General features: G+C 51.8%; 1 protein-coding gene across 1 annotated transcript in view; it reads right to left on the bottom strand.

The window, feature by feature from the left end:
• Positions 1-4,809: 4,809 nt before the first annotated feature.
• LOC139386740 (mucin-2-like) overlaps positions 4,810-24,846 on the bottom strand; it is a 90,503-nt gene continuing 70,466 nt past the window's right edge. The window contains exons 4-10 of the mRNA XM_071132562.1: positions 14,024-14,149; positions 12,747-13,911; positions 10,512-11,410; positions 8,482-9,957; positions 7,404-8,336; positions 5,819-7,043; positions 4,810-5,724 (exon numbers count right to left, since the gene is read on the bottom strand). Of these exons, the coding sequence (XP_070988663.1) occupies positions 4,810-5,724; positions 5,819-7,043; positions 7,404-8,336; positions 8,482-9,957; positions 10,512-11,410; positions 12,747-13,911; positions 14,024-14,149 (6,739 nt within the window). The remainder of the gene's footprint in view (positions 5,725-5,818; positions 7,044-7,403; positions 8,337-8,481; positions 9,958-10,511; positions 11,411-12,746; positions 13,912-14,023; positions 14,150-24,846) is intronic.

Here is a 24,846-nt window from a genome sequence, read left to right as displayed (position 1 = left end):
TTTTATGTAACGGTTGAGTAGTACTGGCAGATGAAGCCAAAGCGTGGTGTGTATTAGCCAAGAGTTAAGTCACACTGACCAGAAATACACTAGCTACATTTAGTTGATACTACTTTCATTGCTTTAGTTTCTTCTATTTCATTCTATTTTCCGGAAATAACTTCCTGATGTTACCTCTCTAAAGCTCTAATTTACAATAAAACATTGAACTGAATTATCAGTTATTCATTTTATTTTGGGTAGAATTTAGAAATCTTACATTTCTCATGATCATAAATGTCAACATTTTGTAAAATGTACAATAATATTCGTCCCACATGGTCAAGGTTTGTGAAGGAATGTATCATGCTATCCTGTGCGGTTAGATAGCTGGGGATGGATGAATGGGTGATTGTTTGAGGGGCTGTGTGGAAGGCTGGAAGAATCTCCAGGGGCTCATCAATTCAGTGTGTGGCTCAGTTCAGTCCAAGCCTGCAGTTGAAAGTCTGGCCCCCACTACACTGACCTTGTCCCAGTTAGAGTTCAGTCAGGACCTCCAAGGCGCACAGCTGGGTCCCTTAAAAAGCCCCTCCAATACCTCCAGTTGAAGAAGTTCAGAAACACTGCATCTCTCCTTACTTTTTTCTTCAGCTAGCACAGATATTAGATATTATGCTTTTTTAAAATGATACCTGCAACTCACTGCTTGCCAGAAACCCCTGGAAACTGTATGAAATGTGGTGATCCGATGTCTTAACAGAGGGCTACTTGGCTATTTTTTCCAACACACTCACCACACACACACACACACACACACACACACACACACACACACACACACACACACACACACACACACACACACACACACACACACACACACACACACACACACACACACACACACACAGCTGAAGTCCTCCCTCTCTCTCCCTCTCCCCTGCCTGCAGCCGTTCTAGCTTGCTGTATCAGTTACATAAGGGCAGCAGTCAGGTGGTTCTGCTGAGTTGGACATCTTAGAACATCGAGCAACCTCACCCCTCCAGCCTGCTGCTTCCAGATTCCAGGGCAGACAGGCCAGGAAGGCCAGGCAGGGCAGAGAGACACCTGGCCAAACCACAGAAACACTTCCAGCTGCAGATCCTGATCTTGAATGATGTTCAACACAGACGGACAGAATCCAGGCCAAAGGTGGTGGACGGGGCTCCCTTAGAATTATAACTATAACCATGGGAGTTTTTGTTATTCTTGTTTTTATTTTATTCTATGGATTGTATTGTATGTAAGATGTAAGATGTAAGATAAGATAATGAATAGCTAAAGCTTAGAGGAACAATGTTAGATTGAATAGATTCAGGAAATAGCTACATTCACAATATACTGTATGGCCTACATTAATGTAAAGTACTGTTTATTAAAATGTCCGTAAAGTGTCATCAGGTAGGTGACTCTACAGCCTCTACACAAGAAGGCATCAGACCAGCAAACTCAGAACTGAGGCCACGCAACAATACCAATGTTACAATAGTGTTGTGAATGTAAAAGAGGGCCACAATTAATGTTAAGATGTGTCTGTTATTTGAACTTTGTGAAGCATTTATTTGGGCTGTAATTTCTGAGACTGGTAACTCTAATGAACTTATCCTCTGCAGCAGAGGTAACTCAGGGTCTTCCTTTCCTGTGGTCCTCATGAGAGCCAGTTTCATCATAACACTTGATGGTTTTTGCGAATGCACTTGAAAATGTTTTAAAAGTTCTTGAAATTTTCCGAATTGACTGACCTTCATGTCTTAAAGGAATTATGGATTGTTTTTTCTCTTTGCTTATTTGAACTGTTCTTACAAATAGGGTTATCTTCTGTATAGCACCCCTTCCTTGTCACAACACAACTGATTGGCTCGAAAGCATTATTAAGAAGGAAAGGAATTCCACAAATGAACTTTTAACAAGACACACGTGTTAATTGAAATGCATTCTGTTTGAGAGAATGCAAAAAGTGTGCAAAGGTGTCATCAAGGCAAAGGGTTGCCACTTTGAATAATCTCAAATATAATTTTGTAAAAAAAAATTTAACACTTCTTTGGTTACTATATGATTCCATATGTGTTATTTCATAGTTTTGATATCTTCAATATTAATCTACGATGTAGAAAATAGTAAAAATAAAGAAAACCCCTGGAATGAGTAGGTGTGTCCAAACGTTTGACTGGTACTGTATATGATGGTGTGTATAGAAATGATGGGCAGTATATGAATAGAAAAGGTGTGTACATTAGTTTCCCTCTCTCCAATGACAACTGAATATAAAAAGTAATCATGTGTGTGAAGTCAATTGTGTTTACTTATTAAATTGTACAAATATGTCCAGCTTGCCATATGAGGAACAATTCAATTGTAACTATTATCATACAATAGAATCATATCCAGGAGCATGACATGCTCTTTATCCTTGCTGAGCTGCATTGTTTCAAAACAAATGGTAGTTTTCAGGACAGGAAACACAGTGGGCAGGTTGTTCCAGACAGAACAGAGGCAGAATGGAACCGCGTCTTTATTTGAGGGAAGTCATTCCGTTGATACATAAAACACCAAAGAACCATTTCCTTCTCCCTCACTTTCCTGGTGCTATCCCCTTCAAACGACCCGGTCCTTTATTCTGGGCTCACATGTACACACAGGAACAGAAGACAAATAAACACAGACATTTTAACTATCAACCAACCTGGCCCAGTGTTTCTCTTTGCATGGCAAGCTGCTGGTCTCAGTGCTTGTCCTTGCTTACACTCTGCTCATGTATAGCGTGGCTGGTGTATTCCACACAGGACCTGGACACTGCAGAATGAAATATAACATATTATAAGATCTCTGTCCAACACCGCAGAATGAAATATAACATATTATAAGATCTCTGTCCAACACCACAGAATGAAATATAACATATTATAAGATCTCTGTCCAACACCACAGAATGAAATATAACATATTATAAGATCTCTGTCCAACACCACAGAATGAAATATAACATATTATAAGATCTCTGTCCAACACCACAGAATGAAATATAACATATTATAAGATCTCTGTCCAACACCACTGAATGAAATAGAACATATTATAAGATCTCTGTCCAACACCACAGAATGAAATAGAACATATAAGATCTCTGTCCAACACCACATAATGAAATAGAACATATAAGATCTCTGTCCAACACCACAGAATGAAATAGAACATATAAGATCTCTGTCCAACACCACAGAATGAAATAGAACATATAAGATCTCTGTCCAACATCACAGAATGAAATATAACATATTATAAGATTCCTGTCCAACACCACAGAATGAAATATAACATATTATAAGATCTCTGTCTAACACCACAGAATGAACTATAACATATTATAAGATCTCTGTCCAACACCACAGAATGAAATATAACATATTATATGATCTCTGTCCAACACCACAGAATGAAATAGAACATATTATAAGATCTCTGTCCAACACCGCAGAATGAAATATAACATATTATAAGATCTCTGTCCAACACCACAGAATGAAATATAACATATTATAAGATCTCTGTCCAACACCACAGAATGAAATATAACATATTATAAGATCTCTGTCCAACACCACAGAATGAAATATAACATATTATAAGATCTCTGTCCAACACCACAGAATGAAATATAACATATTATAAGATCTCTGTCCAACACCACTGAATGAAATAGAACATATTATAAGATCTCTGTCCAACACCACAGAATGAAATATAACATATAAGATCTCTGTCCAACACCACATAATGAAATAGAACATATAAGATCTCTGTCCAACACCACAGAATGAAATAGAACATATAAGATCTCTGTCCAACACCACAGAATGAAATAGAACATATAAGATCTCTGTCCAACATCACAGAATGAAATATAACATATTATAAGATTCCTGTCCAACACCACAGAATGAAATATAACATATTATAAGATCTCTGTCTAACACCACAGAATGAAATATAACATATTATAAGATCTCTGTCCAACACCACAGAATGAAATATAACATATTATATGATCTCTGTCCAACACCACAGAATGAAATAGAACATATTATAAGATCTCTGTCCAACACCACAGAATGAAATATAACATATTATAAGATCTCTGTCCAGCACCACAGAATGAAATATAACATATTATAAGATCTCTGTCCAACACCACAGAATGAAATATAACATATTATAAGATCTCTGTCCAACACCACAGAATGAAATAGAACATATTATAAGATCTCTGTCCAACACCACAGAATGAAATAGAACATATTATAAGATCTCTGTCCAACACCACAGAATGAAATAGAACATATTATAAGATCGCTATGCTGGACACCAAACCACACTTTTATGGATACAAATAAAACTCAAAATCTGAAGAGTTTGCTTTATGGTGAGGGAAATTGTGAAATTGTTTCTACACTGGTCTTGGTACCTTGTTGTTTGTATTCGTTCATTGAGTTGGTGTAAAAAGAGGATAAGGAGGAGGAGAGGAGGAGGAGAGGCAACACCAACAGCAGCATTGGAATCTTAGAAGTGATTGATGAGCAGCAGGGTCTGAGGATGGTAGGGGGTAGGGGAGCTGAGGAGGGTAGGGGGTAGAGAGGCTGAGGAGGGTAAGGGGTAGGGGGCTGAGGATGGTAGGGGCTAGGGGGCTGAGGAGGGTAGGGTGTAGAGGGTCTGAGGATGGTAGGGGGTAGGGGAGCTGAGTAGGGTAGAGGGGCTGAGGAGTGTAGGGGGTAGGGGGACAGAGGAGGGTAGGGGCTAGAGAGGCTGAGGAGGGTAGGGGGTGGGGGGTGGGGGGCTGAGGAGGTAGGGGGTAGTGGGGTTGAGGAGGTTAGAGGTAAGAGGGGCTGAGTATGGTAGGGGGTGGGAGGCTGAGTAGGGTAGGGGTAGAGGGGCTGAGGAGGGTAGGGAGTAGGGGGGCTGAGGAGGGTAGGGGTAGGGGGGCTGAGGAGGGTAGGGGGTAGAGGGGCTGAGGAGCGTAGGGAGTAGGGGGTAGGGGGGAAGGGTAGGAGGGTAGGCGGTAGGGATGATGAGTAGGGTAGAGGGGCTGAGGAGTGTAGGGGGTAGAGGGGCTGAGGAGGGTAGAGGGGCTGAGAAGGGTAGGGGGTAAGGGGGCTGAGGAGGGTAGGCGGTAGGGAGGATGAGTAGGGTAGAGGGGCTGAGGAATGTAGGGGGTAGAGGGGCTGAGGAGGGTAGAGGGGCTGAGGAGGGTAGGGGGGCTGAGGACGGTAGAGTGGCTGAGGAGGGTAGGGGGTAGGGGGACTGAGGAGGGATGGGGGTATGTGGGTTGAGGAGGGTAGGCGCTAGGGGGTATGAGTAGGGTAGAGGGGCTGAGGAGGGTAGGGGGTTGGGGGGCTGAGGAGGGTAGGGGTAGAGGGGCTGAGGAGCGTAGGGAGTAGGGGGTAGGGGGGCAGAGGAGGGTAGAGGGAATGAGGAGGGTAGGTTGGCTGAGGAGGGTAGGGGGTAGAGGGGCTGAGGAAGGTGGTGAGAGGAGGGCTTAGTAGGGTAGAGGGGCTGAGGAGGGTAGGGGGCTGAAGAGGGTTGGGTGTAGAAGGGCTGAGGAGGGTAGGGGGGAGGGGGCTGAGGAAGGTAGGGGGTAGAGGGGTAAGCGGTAGGGGGCAGAGGAGGGTAGATGGGCTGAGGAGGGTAGGGGGGCTGAGGACGGTAGAGTGGCTGAGGAGGGTAGGGGGTAGGGGGACTGAGGAGGGATGGGGGTATGTGGGCTGAGGAGGGTAGGCGCTAGGTGGTATGAGAAGGGTAGATGGGCTGAGGAGGGTAGGGGGTAGAGGGGTAGAGGGTAGGGGGGCTGAGTAGGGTAGAGGGGCTGAGGAGGGTAGGCGGTAGGGGGCTGAGGAGGGTAGGGGGTAGAGGGGCTGAGGAGGGTAGGGAGTAGGGGGTAGGGGGCAGAGGAGGGTAGAGGGGCTGAGGAGGGTAGGGGGCTGAGGAAGGTAGAGGGGCTGAGGAGGGTAGGGGGTACAGAGGCTGAGGAGGGTAGGGGGTAGGGGGGCTGAGGAGGGTAGGGGGTAGGGGGGCTGAGTAGGTTAGAGGGGCTGAGGAGGGTAGTGGGGCTGAGGAGGGTAGGGGGAAGAGAGGTTGAGGAGGGTAGGAGGGCTGAAGAGGGTTGGGTGTAGAAGGGCTGAGGAGGGTAGAGGGGAGGGGGCTGAGTAGGGTAGAGGGGCTGAGGAGGGTAGGGGTAGAGGTGCTGAGGAGGGTAGGGGGTAGGGGGGCTGAGTAGGTTAGAGGGGCTGAGGAGGGTAGGGGGAAGAGAGGTTGAGGAGGGTAGGGGGTAGGGGGGCTGAGGAGGGTAGGCGGTAGGGATGATGAGTAGGGTAGAGGGGCTGAGGAGTGTAGGGGGTAGAGGGGCTGAGGAGGGTAGAGGGGCTGAGAAGGGTAGGGGGTAGGGGGGCTGAGGAGGGTAGGCGGTAGGGAGGATGAGTAGGGTAGAGGGGCTGAGGAGTGTAGGGGGTAGAGGGGCTGAGGAGGGTAGAGGGGCTGAGGAGGGTAGGGGGGCTGAGGACGGTACAGTGGCTGAGGAGGGTAGGGGGTAGGGGGACTGAGGAGGGATGGGGGTATGTGGGTTGAGGAGGGTAGGCGCTAGGGGGTATGAGTAGGGTAGAGGGGCTGAGGAGGGTAGGGGGTTGGGGGGCTGAGGAGGGTAGGGGGTAGAGGGGCTGAGGAGCGTAGGGAGTAGGGGGTAGGGGGGCAGAGGAGGGTAGAGGGAATGAGGAGGGTAGGTTGGCTGAGGAGGGTAGGGGGTAGAGGGGCTGAGGAAGGTGGTGAGAGGAGGGCTTAGTAGGGTAGAGGGGCTGAGGAGGGTAGGGGGGCTGAAGAGGGTTGGGTGTAGAAGGGCTGAGGAGGGTAGGGGGGAGGGGGCTGAGGAAGGTAGGGGGTAGAGGGGTAAGCGGTAGGGGGGCAGAGGAGGGTAGAGGTGCTGAGGAGGGTAGGGGGGCTGAGGACGGTAGAGTGGCTGAGGAGGGTAGGGGGTAGGGGGACTGAGGAGGGATGGGGGTATGTGGACTGAGGAGGGTAGGCGCTAGGTGGTATGAGAAGGGTAGATGGGCTGAGGAGGGTAGGGGGTAGAGGGGTAGAGGGTAGGGGGGCTGAGTAGGGTAGAGGGGCTGAGGAGGGTAGGCGGTAGGGGGCTGAGGAGGGTAGGGGGTAGAGGGGCTGAGGAGGGTAGGGAGTAGGGGGTAGGGGGGCAGAGGAGGGTAGAGGGGCTGAGGAGGGTAGGGGGCTGAGGAAGGTAGAGGGGCTGAGGAGGGTAGGGGGTACAGAGGCTGAGGAGGGTAGGGAGTAGGGGGGCTGAGGAGGGTAGGGGGTAGGGGGCTGAGGAGGGTAGGGGGTAGAGGGGCTGAGGAGCGTAGGGAGTAGGGGGTAGGGGGGAAGAGGAGGGTAGAGGGAATGAGGAGGGTAGGTTGGCTGAGGAGGGTAGGGGGTAGGGGGGCTGAAGAGGGTTAGGGGGTAGGGGGGCTGAGGAGGGTAGGGTGTAGAGGGGCTGAGTAGGGTAGGGGGGCTGAAGAGGGTAGGGTGTAGGGGGGCTGAGGAGGGTAGGAGGTAGGGGGGCTGAGGAGGGATGGGGGTATGTGGGTTGAGGAGGGTAGGCGCTAGGGGGTATGAGTAGGGTAGAGGGGCTGAGGAGGGTAGGAGGTTGGGGGGCTAAGGAGGGTAGGGGGTAGAGGGCCTGAGGAGCGTAGGGAGTAGGGGGTAGGGGGGCAGAGGAGGGTAGAGGGAATGAGGAGGGTAGGTTGGCTGAGGAGGGTAGGGGGTAGAGGGGCTGAGGAAGGTGGTGAGAGGAGGGCTTAGTAGGGTAGAGGGGCTGAGGAGGGTAGGGGGGCTGAAGAGGGTTGGGTGTAGAACGGCTGAGGAGAGTAAGGGGGAGGGGGCTGAGGAAGGTAGGGGGTAGAGGGGTAAGCGGTAGGGGGCAGAGGACGGTACAGTGGCTGAGGAGGGTAGGGGGTAGGGGGACTGAGGAGGGATGGGGGTATGTGGGTTGAGGAGGGTAGGCGCTAGGGGGTATGAGAAGGGTAGAGGGGCTGAGGAGGATAGGGGGTTGGGGGGCTGAGGAGGGTAGGGGGTAGAGGGGCTGAGGAGCGTAGGGAGTAGGGGGTAGGGGGGCAGAGGAGGGTAGAGGGAATGAGGAGGGTAGGTTGGCTGAGGAGGGTAGGGGGTAGAGGGGCTGAGGAAGGTGGTGAGAGGAGGGCTTAGTAGGGTAGAGGGGCTGAGGAGGGTAGGGGGGCTGAAGAGGGTTGGGTGTAGAAGGGCTGAGGAGGGTAGGGGGGAGGGGGCTGAGGAAGGTAGGGGGTAGAGGGGTAAGCGGTAGGGGGGCAGAGAAGGGTAGAGGGGCTGAGGAGGGTAGGGGGGCTGAGGACGGTAGAGTGGCTGAGGAGGGTAGGGGGTAGGGGGACTGAGGAGGGATGGGGGTATGTGGACTGAGGAGGGTAGGCGCTAGGTGGTATGAGAAGGGTAGATGGGCTGAGGAGGGTAGGGGGTAGAGGGGCTGAGGAGGTTAGGCGGGCTGAGGAAGGTAGAGGGCCTGAGGAGGGTAGGGGGTAGGGGGGCTGAGGAGGGTAGGGGTTAGGGGGGCTGAGAAGGGTAGGTTGTAGGGGGGATGAGGAGGGTAGAGTGGCTGAGGAGGGTAGGGGGTAGGGGGACTGAGGAGGGATGGGGGTATGTGGGTTGAGGAGAGTAGGCGCTAGGGGGTATGAGTAGGGTAGAGGGGCTGAGGAGGGTAGGGGGTTGGGGGGCTGAGGAGGGTAGGGGGTAGAGGGGCTGAGGAGCGTAGGGAGTAGGGGGTAGGGGGGAAGAGGAGGGTAGAGGGAATGAGGAGGGTAGGTTGGCTGAGGAGGGTAGGGGGTAGGGGGGCTGAAGAGGGTAGGGGGTAGGGGGGCTGAGGAGGGTAGGGTGTAGAGGGGCTGAGTAGGGTAGGGGGGATGAAGAGGGTAGGGTGTAGGGGGGCTGAGGAGGGTAGGAGGTAGGGGGGCTGAGGAGGGATGGGGGTATGTGGGTTGAGGAGGGTAGGCTCTAGGGGGTATGAGTAGGGTAGAGGGGCTGAGGAGGGTAGGGGGTTGGGGGGCTGAGGAGGGTAGGGGGTAGAGGGCCTGAGGAGCGTAGGGAGTAGGGGGTAGGGGGGCAGAGGATGGTAGAGGGAATGAGGAGGGTAGGTTGGCTGAGGAGGGTAGGGGGTAGAGGGGCTGAGGAAGGTGGTGAGAGGAGGGCTTAGTAGGGTAGAGGGGCTGAGGAGGGTAGGGGGGCTGAAGAGGGTTGGGTGTAGAAGGGCTGAGGAGGGTAGGGGGGAGGGGGCTGAGGAAGGTAGGGGGTAGAGGGGTAAGCGGTAGGGGGGCAGAGGAGGGTAGAGGGGCTGAGGAGGGTAGGGGGGCTGAGGACGGGGGGGGAGGGGGCTGAGGAAGGTAGGGGGTAGAGGGGTAAGCGGTAGGGGGGCAGAGGAGGGTAGAGGGGCTGAGGAGGGTAGGGGGGCTGAGGACGGTAGAGTGGCTGAGGAGGGTAGGGGGTAGGGGGACTGAGGAGGGATGGGGGTATGTGGGCTGAGGAGGGTAGGCGCTAGGTGGTATGAGAAGGGTAGATGGGCTGAGGAGGGTAGGGGGTAGAGGGGTAGAGGGTAGGGGGGCTGAGTAGGGTAGAGGGGCTGAGGAGGGTAGGCGGTAGGGGGCTGAGGAGGGTAGGGGGTAGAGGGGCTGAGGAGGGTAGGGAGTAGGGGGTAGGGGGGCAGAGGAGGGTAAAGGGGCCGAGGAGGGTAGGGGGCTGAGGAGGGTAGGGGGTAGGGGGGCTGAGGAGGTTAGGCGGGCTGAGGAAGGTAGAGGGCCTGAGGAGGGTAGGGGGTAGGGGGGCTGAGGAGGGTAGGGGTTAGGGGGGCTGAGGAGGTTAGGCGGGCTGAGGAAGGTAGAGGGCCTGAGGAGGGTAGGGGGTAGGGGGGCTGAGGAGGGTAGGGGTTAGGGGGGCTGAGAAGGGTAGGTTGTAGGGGGGATGAGGAGGGTAGAGTGGCTGAGGAGGGTAGGGGGTAGGGGGACTGAGGAGGGATGGGGGTATGTGGGTTGAGGAGGGTAGGCACTAGGGGGTATGAGTAGGGTAGAGGGGCTGAGGAGGGTAGGGGGTAGAGGGGCTGAGGAGTGTAGGGAGTAGGGGGTAGGGGGCAGAGGAGGGTAGAGGGAATGAGGAGGGCAGGTTGGCTGAGGAGGGTAGGGGGTAGGGGGGCTGAAGAGGGTAGGGGGTAGGGGGGCTGAGGAGGGTAGGGTGTAGAGGGGCTGAGGAGGGTAGGGGGGCTGAAGAGGGTAGGGTGTAGGGGGGCTGAGGAGGGTAGGAGGTAGGGGGGCTGAGGAGGGTAGGAGGTAGGTGGGCTGAGGAGGGTAGGGTGTAGGGGGCTGAGGAAGGTAGGGGGTAGAGGGGTAAGCGGTAGGGGGGCAGAGGAGGGTAGAGGGGCTGAGGAGGGTAGGGGGGCTGAGGACGGTAGAGTGGCTGAGGAGGGTAGGGGGGCTGAAGAGGGTTGGGTGTAGAAGGGCTGAGGAGGGTAGGGGGGAGGGGGCTGAGGAAGGTAGGGGGTAGAGGGGTAAGCGGTAGGGGGGCAGAGGAGGGTAGAGGGGCTGAGGAGGGTAGGGGGGCTGAGGACGGTAGAGTGGCTGAGGAGGGTAGGGGGTAGGGGGACTGAGGAGGGATGGGGGTATGTGGGCTGAGGAGGGTAGGCGCTAGGTGGTATGAGAAGGGTAGATGGGCTGAGGAGGGTAGGGGGTAGAGGGGTAGAGGGTAGGGGGGCTGAGTAGGGTAGAGGGGCTGAGGAGGGTAGGCGGTAGGGGGCTGAGGAGGGTAGGGGGTAGAGGGGCTGAGGAGGGTAGGGAGTAGGGGGTAGGGGGGCAGAGGAGGGTAAAGGGGCCGAGGAGGGTAGGGGGCTGAGGAGGGTAGGGGGTAGGGGGGCTGAGGAGGTTAGGCGGGCTGAGGGCCTAGGGTAGGGGGTAGGGGGGCTGAGGAGGGTAGGGGGTAGGGGGGCTGAGGAGGTTAGGCGGGCTGAGGAAGGTAGAGGGCCTGAGGAGGGTAGGGGGTAGGGGGGCTGAGGAGGGTAGGGGTTAGGGGGGCTGAGAAGGGTAGGTTGTAGGGGGGATGAGGAGGGTAGAGTGGCTGAGGAGGGTAGGGGGTAGGGGGACTGAGGAGGGATGGGGGTATGTGGGTTGAGGAGGGTAGGCACTAGGGGGTATGAGTAGGGTAGAGGGGCTGAGGAGGGTAGGGGGTAGAGGGGCTGAGGAGCGTAGGGAGTAGGGGGTAGGGGGCAGAGGAGGGTAGAGGGAATGAGGAGGGGAGGTTGGCTGAGGAGGGTAGGGGGTAGGGGGGCTGAAGAGGGTAGGGGGTAGGGGGGCTGAGGAGGGTAGGGTGTAGAGGGGCTGAGGAGGGTAGGGGGGCTGAAGAGGGTAGGGTGTAGGGGGGCTAGGGTGTAGGGGGGCTGAGGAGGGTAGGAGGTAGGTGGGCTGAGGAGGGTAGGGTGTAGGGGGCTGAGGAGGGTAGGGGGTAAGGGGGCTGAGGAGGGTAGGGTTAGGGGGGCTGAGGAGGGTAGGGTGTAGGGGGGCTGAGAAGGGTAGGGGGTAGGGGGCTGAGGACGGTAGGGTTAGGGTGGCTGAGGAGGGTAGGGTTAGGGGGGCTGAGGAGGGTAGGGTTGGGGGGCTGAGGAGGGTATGGTTTGGGGGACTGAGGAGGGTAGGGTTAGGGGGTTAGGGAGGCTGAGGAGGGTAGGGTGTAGGGGTGCTGAGGAGGGTAGGATCTAGGGGGGCTGAGTAGGGTAGGGTTAGGGGGGCTGAGGAGGGTAGGGTGTAGGGGGGCTGAGGAGGTTAGGGTTAGGGGGGCTGAGGAGGGTAGGGTTAGCGGGGCTGAGGAGGGTAGGGTTAGGGGGGCTGAGGAGGGTAGGGTTAGGGGGGCTGAGGAGGGTAGGGGGTAGGGGGGCTGAGGAGGGTAGGGTTAGGGGGGCTGAGAAGGGTAGGGGGTAGGGGGGCTGAAGAGGGTAGGGGGTAGGGGGGCTGAGGAGGGTAGGGTGTAGAGGGGCTGAGGAGGGTAGGGGGGCTGAAGAGGGTAGGGTGTAGGGGGGCTGAGGAGGGTAGGAGGTAGGGGGGCTGAGGAGGGTAGGAGGTAGGTGGGCTGAGGAGGGCAGGGTGTAGGGGGCTGAGGAGGGTAGGGGGTAAGGGGGCTGAGGAGGGTAGGGTTAGGGGGGCTGAGGAGGGTAGGGTGTAGGGGGGCTGAGAAGGGTAGGGGGTAGGGGGCTGAGGACGGTAGGGTTAGGGTGGCTGAGGAGGGTAGGGTTAGGGGGGCTGAGGAGGGTAGGGTTGGGGGGCTGAGGAGGGTATGGTTTGGGGGACTGAGGAGGGTAGGGTTAGGGGGTTAGGGAGGCTGAGGAGGGTAGGGTGTAGGGGTGCTGAGGAGGGTAGGATCTAGGGGGGCTGAGGAGGGTAGGGTTAGGGGGGCAGAGGAGGGTAGGGTGTAGGGGGGCTGAGGAGGTTAGGGTTAGGGGGGCTGAGGAGGGTAGGATTAGCGGGGCTGAGGAGGGTAGGGTTAGGGGGGCTGAGGAGGGTAGGGTTAGGGGGGCTGAGGAGGGTAGGGGGTAGGGGGGCTGAGGAGGGTAGGGTTAGGGGGGCTGAGAAGGGTAGGGGGTAGGGGTGCTGAGGAGGGTAGGGTTAGGGGGGCTGAGGAGGTTAGGGTTAGGGTGCTGAGGAGGGTAGGCGGTAGGGAGGATGAGTAGGGTAGAGGGGCTGAGGAGTGTAGGGGGTAGAGGGGCTGAGGAGGGTAGAGGGGCTGAGGAGGGTAGGGTGTAGGGGGGCTGAGGAGGGTAGGCGGTAGGGAGGATGAGTAGGGTAGAGGGGCTGAGGAGTGTAGGGGGTAGAGGGGCTGAGGAGGGTAGAGGGGCTGAGGAGGGTAGGGGGGCTGAGGACGGGAGAGTGGCTGAGGAGGGTAGGGGTTAGGGGGACTGAGGAGGGTAGGCGGTAGGGAGGATGAGTAGGGTAGAGGGGCTGAGGAGTGTAGGGGGAAGAGGGGCTGAGGAGGGTAGAGGGGCTGAGGAGGTTAGGGGGGCTGAGGACGGTAGAGTGGCTGAGGAGGGTAGGGGGTAGGGGGGCTGAGGAGGGTAGGCGGTAGGGAGGATGAGTAGGGTAGAGGGGCTGAGGAGAGTAGGGGTTAGAGGGGCTGAGGAGGGTAGAGTGGCTGAGGAGGGTAGGGGGGCTGAGGACGGTAGATTGGCTGAGGAGGGTAGGGGGTAGGGGGACTGAGGAGGGATGGGGGTATGTGGGTTGAGGAGGGTAGGCGCTAGGGGGTATGAGTAGGGTAGAGGGGCTGAGGAGGGTAGGGGGTAGGGGGGCTGAGGAGGGTAGGGGGTAGAGGGGCTGAGGAGCGTAGGGAGTAGGGGGTAGGGGGGCAGAGGAGGGTAGAGGGAATGAGGAGGGTAGGTTGGCTGAGGAGGGTAGGGGGTAGAGGGGCTGAGGAAGGTAGGGGGCGGGGGGCTGAGTGGGGTAGAGGGGCTGAGGAGGGTAGGGGGGCTGAAGAGGGTTGGGTGTAGAAGGGCTGAGGAGGGTAGGGGGGAGGGGGCTGAGGAAGGTAGGGGGTAGAGGGGTAAACGGTAGGGGGGCAGAGGAGGGTAGAGGGGCTGAGGAGGGTAGGGGGGCTGAGGACGGTAGAGTGGCTGAGGAGGGTAGGGGGTAGGGGGACTGAGGAGGGATGGGGGTATGTGGGCTGAGGAGGGTAGGCGCTAGGTGGTATGAGTGGGGGAGATGGGCTGAGGAGGGTAGGGGGTAGAGCGGTAGAGGGTAGGGGGGCTGAGTAGGGTAGAGGGGCTGAGGAGGGTAGGCGGTAGGGGGCTGAGGAGGGTAGGGGGTAGAGGGGCTGAGGAGGGTAGGGAGTAGGGGGTAGGGGGTAGGGGGGCAGAGGAGGGTAGAGGGGCTGAGGAGGGTAGGGGGCTGAGGAAGGTAGAGGGGCTGAGGAGGGTAGGGGGTACAGAGGCTGAGGAGGGTAAGGGTTAGGGGGCTGAGGAGGGTAGGGGGGCTGAGGAGGGTAGGGGGGCTGAAGAGGGTAGGGAGTAGGGGGGCTGAGGAGGTTAGGCGGGCTGAGGAAGGTAGAGGGCCTGAGGAGGGTAGGGGGTACAGAGGCTGTGGAGGGTAGGGGTTAGGGGGGCTGAGAAGGGTAGGTTGTAGGGGGGATGAGGAGGGTAGGGGTTAGGGGGACTGAGGAGGGTAGGGTGTAGGGGGGCTGAGCAGGGTAGGGGGTAGGGGGGCTGAGGAGGGTAGGGTGTAGGGGGGCTGAGGAGGGTAGGGTTAGGGGGGCTGAGGAGGGTAGGGTTAGGGGGGCTGAGGAGGGTAGGGTTAGTGGGGCTGAGGAGGGTAGGGGGTAGGGGGGCTGAGGAGGGTAGGGTTAGGGGGGCTTAGGAGGGTAGGGTTAGGGATGCTGAGGAGGGTAGGGTTAGGAGGGCTGAGGAGGGTAGGGTTAGGGGGGCTGAGGAGGGTAGGGGGTAGGGGGGCTGAGGAGGGTAGGGTTAGGGGGGCTGAGAAGGGTAGGGGGTAGGGGGGCTGAGGAGGGTAGGGTTAGGGGGGCTGAGGAGGGTAGGGTTTCGGGGGCTGAGGAGGGTAGGGTTAGGGGGGCTGAGGAAGGTATGGTTTGGGTGGCTGAGGAGGGTAGGGTTAGGGGGTTAGGGGGGCTGAGTAGGGTAGGGTGTAGGGGGGCTGAGGAGGGTAGGGTCTAGGGGGGCTGAGGAGGGTAGGGTGTAGGTGGGCTGAATAGGGTAGGGTGTAGGGGGGCTGAGGAGGGTAGGGTTAGGGGGGCTGAGGAGGGTAGGGGGTAGGGGGGCTGAGGAGGGTAGGGTTAGGGGGGCTGAGGAGGGTAGGGTGTAGGGGGGCTGAGGTGGGTAGGGTTAGGGGGGCTGAGGAGGGTAGGGTGTAGGGGGGCTGAGGAGGGTAGGGTGTAGGGGGGCTGAGGTGGGTAGGGTTAGGGGGGCTGAGAAGGGTAGGGGGTAGGGGGGCTGAGGAGGGTAGGGTTAGGGGGGCTGAGGAGGGTAGGGTTAGGGGGGCTGAGGAAGGTATGGTTTGGGGGGCTGAGGAGGGTAGGGTTATGGGGGCTGAGGAGGGTAGAGTTAGGGGGGCTGAGGAGGGTAGGGTTATGGGGGCTGAGGAGGGTAGAGTTAGGGGGGCTGAGGAGGGTAGGGTTATGGGGGCTGAGGAGGGTAGGGTTAGGGGGGCTGAGGAGGGTAGGGTTAGGGGGGCTGAGGAGGTTAGGGTTAGGGGGGCTGAGGAGGGTATGGTTTGGGGGGCTGAGGAGGGTAGGGTTATGGCTGAGGAGGGTATGAGATTTAACTAAACTCCCTATTAATACCTCCTTCACGTACTCCTCTGGATAAGGCGATCAAGACCTCAGCATATTAATTGTGTTGCCAATCGGCTTCCTTTCTTTCTTTCTTTTTCAATTTTGAATTGCACTTTAATAATATGAATCGAAAAAACGAAACCATGTTGAATGTAAAAATCATGTCTTAAATGAAAGGCAAAACGTTAAAATCCAATTCAGTCAGCGTCCGATGCTATGCTATTGTCCAGGTTTGGCAAGACACTTTCCCCATTCAAACTCACTACGACATCAAAAGCCCAGTTCTTGGCATTAGTAAATGGGAGACAAGTGGAGAGGGTGCAGCAGGCAGCATTGGCTACGTGGTTGGTTGATTGGTTGGTTTAGCGCCTGGTGTGTGTGGAGGAATTACAACTCTGGTAGTCTGCTCCTGACTGTCAAGAAATGACCCGTAATCTGCTGTGAGTGTTTGACTGCTAGCTGCAGCATTCCTGTGAAATGACACGTTGGGAAGATTACGGTCTGGGTAATTAGCTCATTAGTCAACATAAACACATGACACAGCAAGAGCAAGATCCCCTCTACCCCACACGTAGCAGCTAAACCTCCTGTCTGTCTCCTCCACACACTCTTCTATACACAACCATCACCATCTCCTCTATAACATCACCATCTCCTCTATACATAACCATCCCCATCTCCTCTATAGACAATCATCCCCATCTCCTATATACACAACCATCCCCATCTCCTCTATAGACAACCATCCCCATCTCTTCTATACACAACCATCCCCATCTCCTCTATACACAACCATCCCCATCTCCTTTATACACAACCATCCCCATCTCCTCTATACACAACCATCCCCATCTCCTTTATAGACAACCATCCCCATCTCCTCTATACACAACCATCACCATCTCCTCTATAGACAACCATTCCCATCTCCTCTATACACAACCATCCCCATCTCCTCTATACACAACCATCCCCATCTCCTCTATAGACAACCATCCCCATCTCGTCTATACACAACCATCCCCATCTCCTCTATACACAACCATCCCCATCTCCTCTATAGACAACCATCCCCATCTCCTCTATACACAACCATCCCCATCTCCACTATAGACAACCATCCCCATCTCCTCTATACACAACCATCCCCATCTCCTCTATACACAACCATCCCCATCTCCTCTATAGACAACCATCCCCATCTCTTCTATACACAACCATCCCCATCTCCTCTATACACAACCATCCCCATCTCCTTTATACACAACCATCCCCATCTCCTCTATACACAACCATCCCCATCTCCTTTATAGACAACCATCCCCATCTCCTCTATACACAACCATCACCATCTCCTCTATAGACAACCATTCCCATCTCCTCTATACACAACCATCCCCATCTCCTCTATACACAACCATCCCCATCTCCTCTATAGACAACCATCCCCATCTCCTCTATACACAACCATCCCCATCTCCTCTATACACAACAATCCCCATCTCCTCTATAGACAACCATCCCCATCTCCTCTATAGACAACCATCCCCATCTCCTCTATAGACAACTATCACCATCTCCTCTATACACAACCATCCCCATCTCCTCTATACACAACCATCCACATCTCCTCTATACACAACCATCCCCATCTCCTCTATAGACAACCATCCCCATCTCCTCTATAGATAACCATCCCCATCTCCTCTATACACAACCATCACCATCTCCTCTACAACCATCCCCATCTCCTCTATAACCATCCCCATCTCCTCTATAACCATCCTCATCTCCTCTATAACCATCCTCATCTCCTCATTTGACAACCATCCCCATCTCCACTATACACAACCATCCCCATCTCCTCTATACACAACAGTCCCCATCTCCTCTATACACAACCATCCCCATCTCCTCTATACATAACAATCCCCATCTCCTCTATACACAACCATCCCCATCTCCTCTAAACACAATCATCCCCATCTCCTCTATACACAACCATCCCCATCTCCTTTATACACAACATCCCCATCTCCTCTATACACAACCATCCCCATCTCCTCTATACACAACCATCCCCATCTCCTCTATACACAACCATCCCCATCTCCTTTATACACAACAATCCCCATCTCCTCTATACCCCATCTCCTCTATGCACAACCATCCCCATCTCCTTTATACACAACCATCCCCATCTCCTCTATAACCATCACCATCTCCTCTATAACCATCCCCATCTCCTCTATAACCATTCTCATCTCCTCTATAACCATCCTCATCTCCTCATTTGACAATCATCCCCATCTCCACTATACACAACCATCCCCATCTCCTCTATACACAACCATCCCCATCTCCTCTATACACAACCATCCCCATCTCCTCTATACACAACCATCCCCATCTCCTCTAAACACAACCATCCCCATCTCCTCTATAGACAACCATCCCCATCTCATCTATACACAACCATCCCCATCTCCTCTATACACAACCATCCCCATCTTCTCTACAGACAACCATCCCCATCTCTTCTATACACAACCATCACCATCTCCTCTATAACCATCCTCATCTCCTCTATAGACAACCATCCCCATAACCTCTATACACAACCGTCCCCATCTCCTCTATACACAACCATCCCCATCTCCTTTATACACAACAATCCCCATCTCCTCTATACCCCATCTCCTCTATACACAACCATCCCCATCTCCTTTATACACAACCATCCCCATCTCCTCTATAACCATCACCATCTCCTCTATAACCATCCCCATCTCCTCTATAACCATCCCCATCTCCTCTATAACCATTCTCATCTCCTCTATAACCATCCTCATCTCCTCATTTGACAACCATCCCCATCTCCACTATACACAACCATCCCCATTTCCTCTATACACAACCATCCCCATCTCCTCTATACACAACCATCCCTATCTCCTCTAAACACAACCATCCCCATCTCCTCTATAGACAACCATCCCCATCTCATCTATACACAACCATCCCCATCTCCTCTATAGACAACTATCCCCATCTCCTCTATACACAACCATCCCCATCTTCTCTACAGACAACCATCCCCATCTCTTCTATACACAACCATCACCATCTCCTCTATAACCATCCCCATCTCCTCTATAGACAACCATCCCCATAACCTCTATACACAACCGCCCCCATCTCCTTTATACACACCCATCGCCATCTTCTAAATAGACAACCATCCCCATGTCTTCGATGCACAACCATCCCCATCTCCTCTATAGACAACAATCCCCATCTCCTCTATACACAACCGTCCCCATCTCCTCTATAGACAACCATCCCCATCTCCTCTATACACAACCATCCCCATCTCCTCTATAGACAACCATCCCCATCTCCTCTATACACAACCATCCCCATCTCCTCTATACACAACCATCCCCATCTCCTCTATAGACAACCATCCCCATCTCATCTATACACAACCATCCCCATCTCCTCTATACACAACCATCCCCATCTTCTCTATAGACAACCATCCCCATCTCCTCTATAGACAACCATCCCCATTTGTTCTACACACAACCATCCCCATCTTTTCTATACACAAACATCCTCATCTCCTCTATACACAACCATCCCCATCTCCATTATACACAACCTTCCCCATCTCATCTATACACAACCATCCCCATCTCCTTTATACACAACCATCCCCATCTACTCTACACAACATCCCAATATTGACTACACACAACCATCCCCATCTCCTCTATACACAACCATCCCCATCTCTTCTATACACAACCTTCCCCATCTCATCTATACACAACCATCCCCATCTCCTTTATACACAACCATCCCCATCTACTCTACACAACATCCCAATATTGACTACACACAACCATCCCCATCTCCTCTATACACAACCATCCCCATCTCTTCTATACACAACCATCCCCATCTCATCTATACACAACCATCCCCATCTCCTTTATACACAACCATCCCCATCTACTCTACACAACATCCCAATATTGACTACACACAACCATCCCCATCTCCTCTATACACAACCATCCCCATCTTTTCTATACACAACCATCCCCATCTCTTCTATACACAACCACCCCATCTCCTTTATACACAACCAACCACAACTCCTTTATACACAACCACCCCATCTCCTTTATACACAACCAACCACAACTCCTCTCATCACTCACAGATGGTGGCGTAAGTAGTTTACAATGCAATATACACATGCATTAACACATACTCATTCATGCACGTTGGTACACAGACTCTCAGATGTGCACACACATTTTCATGCACACAGATCTTAACACACACACACAAATCTCTCTTACAACCAAATACGGCTTAATCTTACACAGAAGCCAGATTTGGAGTGTTGCAATTAAAGTTTTCATCACAAAAGGGGCAGCTGCGTTTGGTGCACTCTGGCATTCCATATACTTTTTAACTACCTGAAAATGGAGACATGCCTTATTATTCCTTCCTCAGTTTTGTCGCTTGGTGCCTTGATCTGATCTATAGGATACATAGGCTCTTCATCAAAGAAGCCTATTTTGCATTGATAACCAAATATAACCTCAGCGACTGTTCAAACAGTAAACCAAACAACAAGAATCCATCCAAAAGGTATTTTGTTTAGAAACATTATCTAGTGATTCCAGGCTATTGTGAAATGGAAGAACCTGCTGTAGCCAACTAGCTAGCCATGTACTTTTTTACTCTGTGACCAAAACATGATCTATTTTTTGATGATGTAGGAATGAATAAACAAGCAGCATATCAAACTTTGATAATGTTTTAGGTTACACAAGGAAGTATAATAAGGGGAATATTTTTTAAATTATAAATCAGATTATTTCACACAGAGATGTGGGAAGATAAAAATGCTAGCTAGCTTGCTATATTTTTAGCTAGTCTGCCAGCTAGCCAGTCTGCTAGCTAACTACTACTAGCAAGGGAAGGCAACTCTTCCTTGTTTTCACAAAAACTTTGCTATTGCACCCTTGTGAATGGGAGTGGGACAGACAAGGATATCATGTTACCTAAAGTTGTCTACTACCCCAAAAATCCCACCCCACCCACGTGCACTCACTCAAGTAGATCAACAGAGTTAAGCTTCTTGTAACCTTTACAACTCCTAGACCTCGTCATCATCCCTCCAACACCTCTCACTTGTTCTCTCATCCCCTCCCCCATCCCTCCGGTTCCCCTGTTTCCCTCTCAGCTCTCCTCCAGACAAGTCTCTTTTTCTTTCATTGTGGCCCTGGGGGCTGGGGGCCAGCCGGCCACTTTTCACAAGCACCAGGCAGCTTATCACAGCACTTTATCAGTATGATGTGGGGAAAGGGATGTGGGCTCAATCTATTAACTCTGCTCCGAGGCTCTGTTCAGCTAGTCAACAGCCTGTCAGCAAACAACTGTTTGTAACCTGGGAGAACAGAAATGTATGACCCTGTGACAAGGGGAAAGGTGTGTGTGTGCATCAACATGTGTGTGTGCGTGCATGTGTGTGTAAGGTGAGGAAGCACAGGCTGTGCTTTGTGCAGGAAGGTGAGGCCACTTGTGCCCGGTCCGGTCCACACACAGGGTCTCTTGTTGCTGCAGGGGACAGAGGCTGATGCTTCACGCTTCCTGAAAGTGGCAGTCAGGCTGAACCAGGCTGGAGGCTGGAGCCAGACTTCAGGTTCCTGTTTTACTGGTTCTCCACACCCTAAGTGCACCCCCCTCTCTCCCTAACGCCACACTCCGACCCTCCGCCATCGGCATAATGCAACCTTTCATCGGCACGTCACAAACCATATGAAACATTTTGCAAAACTTTATCAAGGAGGTGTTGAAAATGGAAACATTCCTGGGTCTCAGAGCCCCTGAGCTGATAAAACCTTGGATGTGAATCTCTGCTTTGAGAGAGAGAGAGTCAATCACTTGGTTTTAACACATTGGGGCTGTTTTGGGACTCCATTCTAGCATCTCTAGGTTTTGGTCAAAGGCAACGTTTCATTTCAGACCAGGGCCGGGTTGTGTGTAGTCCTCCATGTCATTGGAAACATATGGTCTGTTTGATGGTGTGGTGATTGATTTGAATGGGTATTTGTGTGGTGGTTTCTGACTGTACAAGGCTTGGTGTCAGGCAAACTAGGGTCCTCTCCTGAAGTACCACACTTTGGTCACGTGATATCAGATGCACAAGAAAGAAAGAGAAAGAGAAAGAGACACAGAGAGACAGAGAGACAGGGAAATAGAGGGAGACATACGGTATTGGCTCAATCAGTTGTGATGCGCCACTGAGTCCAATGTGAGTTAACCAGTATTTAGACACAGACAGTTCCGTGAGAGGCAACATGAATAAAGTCTCCATCCATCATCCTCTGGAGAGGAAGCTCTCACAGCGATAGAGCAGACATCATTATCTGGACCTTTTAAATGGGAAAAACACACAGATGCCTCCCCTTCATTTAACTGTCCAATTAAGTGTGTGTGTGCATTTGTGTGTGTGTGTGTGTGTGTGTATATCTCTGTGTGTGTGTGTATATCTGTGTGTGTGTGTGTGTATCTGTGTGTCGGGGGAAACATTGCTCCAGGTGCAACGAAACCAAGTCGCTTTCCAAAAATCACAGCCCTGCTAGGTGGAGGGTGAATATGCGTAGGCTGAGCTGAAACCCAACTGTTGTTTGTTGTCTAATATTACCTGAGAAACGGAGACTGTTTGAAACTACCAGGAGAACTGCAGGGTAAGAGAAGCAATGAGATTGATATCATTATTGTTACCTGCTCCCACACAGAGGAAGGCTGTCCTTAAGGAGGATTGGGCTCAGTATCTGATGTTAGTCAACTTTATTGTAAAAGAGTCAAGAGGTCACGGATAGTAGATAACCTATGAGTGTATAGGATACAAACTGTCAATCAGAATAGCTTGGGTTGTCAGCTTTTCCGCCATAGAGATGTGATAAAAAACTACTGTGTTCTATTTAATGATGTGGTTTGAACTATATTTATATCACATCTCTGTGACCGATGTAAATTGAAGTGTAAGAATATGGAAATGAATAGTTTGGTGTCATTATAACAAACTGTCTTAGGACCTCTTTACACCACACTACATTCACGACACATACTTGGTCCAGGAGAGATAGTTGTGTAGCGGAAAGAGATGGTTCTAGATTCAAATCTCTGTTTAAGAGAGGTAGTGTGGGAGACATCTACGCCACATACCCCCCTCTGAGTGTAAAGGCGCCAGCATGCTTCAGTTCGGCTGCTGCCTAAGAACTCTGCTAGGCGAACCGAACAAATGTGCTGGCATACTCTCTTCGCTAGAAAAACAGGAAAAAAGCGTCAATAGTACTGTCTATTTAGAGATGCCGTAGCAAGTATATACTTCCTCAAAATAGTGAGATAATTCAAGAAATCTGTTATTAATTTTTACATTTTAGCTGTGGAAATCTTAGACTCACAATTTTACATCTAACCAAGATGTTTGGTGCAGTATTTCTCAATGAAAAAATATGCATGAAACTGAGTCGTTTTTTGTTGAATGACAACAAAGACTTTATTGAAAGATCTCTACTGTTGTCAAATCCCCGACAAAGGTGCGTCTACTTCGGCTACTGACTTCGGCTACTGACTTCGGCTACTGACTTCGGCTACTGACTTCGGCTACTGACTTCGGCTACTGGCTTCGACTTGCCTCGATAAATGTTTTGTGTGCCCGAAGTCCAAAGCTAACAAAAACATCACAAACTCTTCCGAACTGTTATGGCTGGGAAGCATGCGGACGCCTTTAAGACAACAGCTGTACCAGACCACATGTTCCTGCAATAATTGCCTTAAATAGCACATTTTTGCTTTGCCAAATAGAAAATTAATGGCTTAAATATCCACACATTTGTAAATCATTGCATTAGTCACGTGAGCAACACTAAGTGCAACATGGTTTAGATGAAAAGCTCCTGTATAGTTTGAACTGCTATCCTTATTTTCTTTGTCTGTGTATTATGGTATTTACAGTATGCTAATAGCTGTACTCACACATGAAGCATGAATGTGGCTTTGGCCACACCGCATGCAAGATAGTGTTAACAGAAAAGTTGCAAATTTGATGTTGAAGACAGATGACCAGACATTATTTTACTAATGCTATTCCACCCAAGGCAAATACAAACAGAAATGTTGCAAAACCTGATGTTAAAGAGAGATAGATGAGGGACATTAGCACTCACAATGATGTGTGAGGGAATACACCACACCTTACTCTGTGACTGTGGGCCATGGTCTTATCACTGCTTGATGAATTATAGTAACACCACGGCTATCTTTATGGCCCACTCTCTTTCTCTCTCGCCCCTCCTTTACGCCCTCAATTCAATTACTATTTACATGTCTATTTAAGGGATTTATTGGCACAGGAAACATGTTAACATTGCCAAAGCATTAGAAATGGACAATAAACAAATGTGAAATAAACAATAAAAATGAACAGTAAACATTACACTAACAAAAGTTACAAAAGAACAAAGACAAATGTCATATTATGTGCAAATAATTGAAGTACAAAAGCTAAAATAAATAGACATAAATATGGGTTGTATTTCCAATGGTGTTTGTTCTTCACTGGTAACAGGTCAGAAACCTAACTGCTGTGATGGCACACTGGTATTTCACCCAGTAGATATGTGAGTTTATCAACATTGGGTTTGTTTTCAAATTCTTTGTGAATCTGTGTAATCTGATGGAAATATGTGTCTCTAATATGGTCATACATTGGGCAGGAGGTTAGGAAGTAAAGCTCAGTTTCCAACGCATTTTGTGGGCAGTGTGCACATATCCCCTCTTCTCTTGAGAGCCTCGTCTGCCTGCGGCGGCCTTTCTCAATAGCAAGGCTATGAGTCTGTACATAGTCAAAGCATTCCTTAAGTTGAAGTCAGTCACTGTGGTCAGGTATTCTGCCACTGTGTACTCTCTGTTTCGGGCCAAGTAACATTCTAGTTTGCTCTGTTTTTGGTTTATTCTTCCCAATGTGTAACGTAATTAGCTTTTTGTTTTCTCAGGGCCAGCTTAGGGTGCTCTTCTCCAGGTTCATCTCTCTGTAGGTGATGGCTTTGTTATGGAATGTTTGGGAATCGCTTTCTTTTAGATGATTGTAGAATGTTAAGGGTTTATTTCTGGATATTGATCTTAGTGGGTATTCTGCTCTGCATGCATTACTTGTGCGTTGTACACTGAGGATATTTCTACAGAATTCTGCATGCAGTCTCGATTTGGTGTTTGTCCCATTTTGTGAATTATTGGTTGGTGAGTGGACCCCAGACCTCACAACCATATAGGGAAATGGGTTCTATAAATGATTCAAGTATTTTTAGCCAGATCCTAATTGGTAGGTCAAATTTCATGTTCCTTTTGATGGCATAGAAGGCCCTTCTTGCCTGG

The sequence above is a fragment of the Oncorhynchus clarkii genome, chromosome 28 (assembly GCF_045791955.1).
Source record: "Oncorhynchus clarkii lewisi isolate Uvic-CL-2024 chromosome 28, UVic_Ocla_1.0, whole genome shotgun sequence".
In the NCBI taxonomy this organism is placed as follows: Eukaryota; Metazoa; Chordata; class Actinopteri; order Salmoniformes; family Salmonidae; genus Oncorhynchus; species Oncorhynchus clarkii.
The sequence above is the reverse complement of the archived record's forward strand: the minus strand, read 5'-3'. Positions and strand labels throughout refer to the sequence as shown.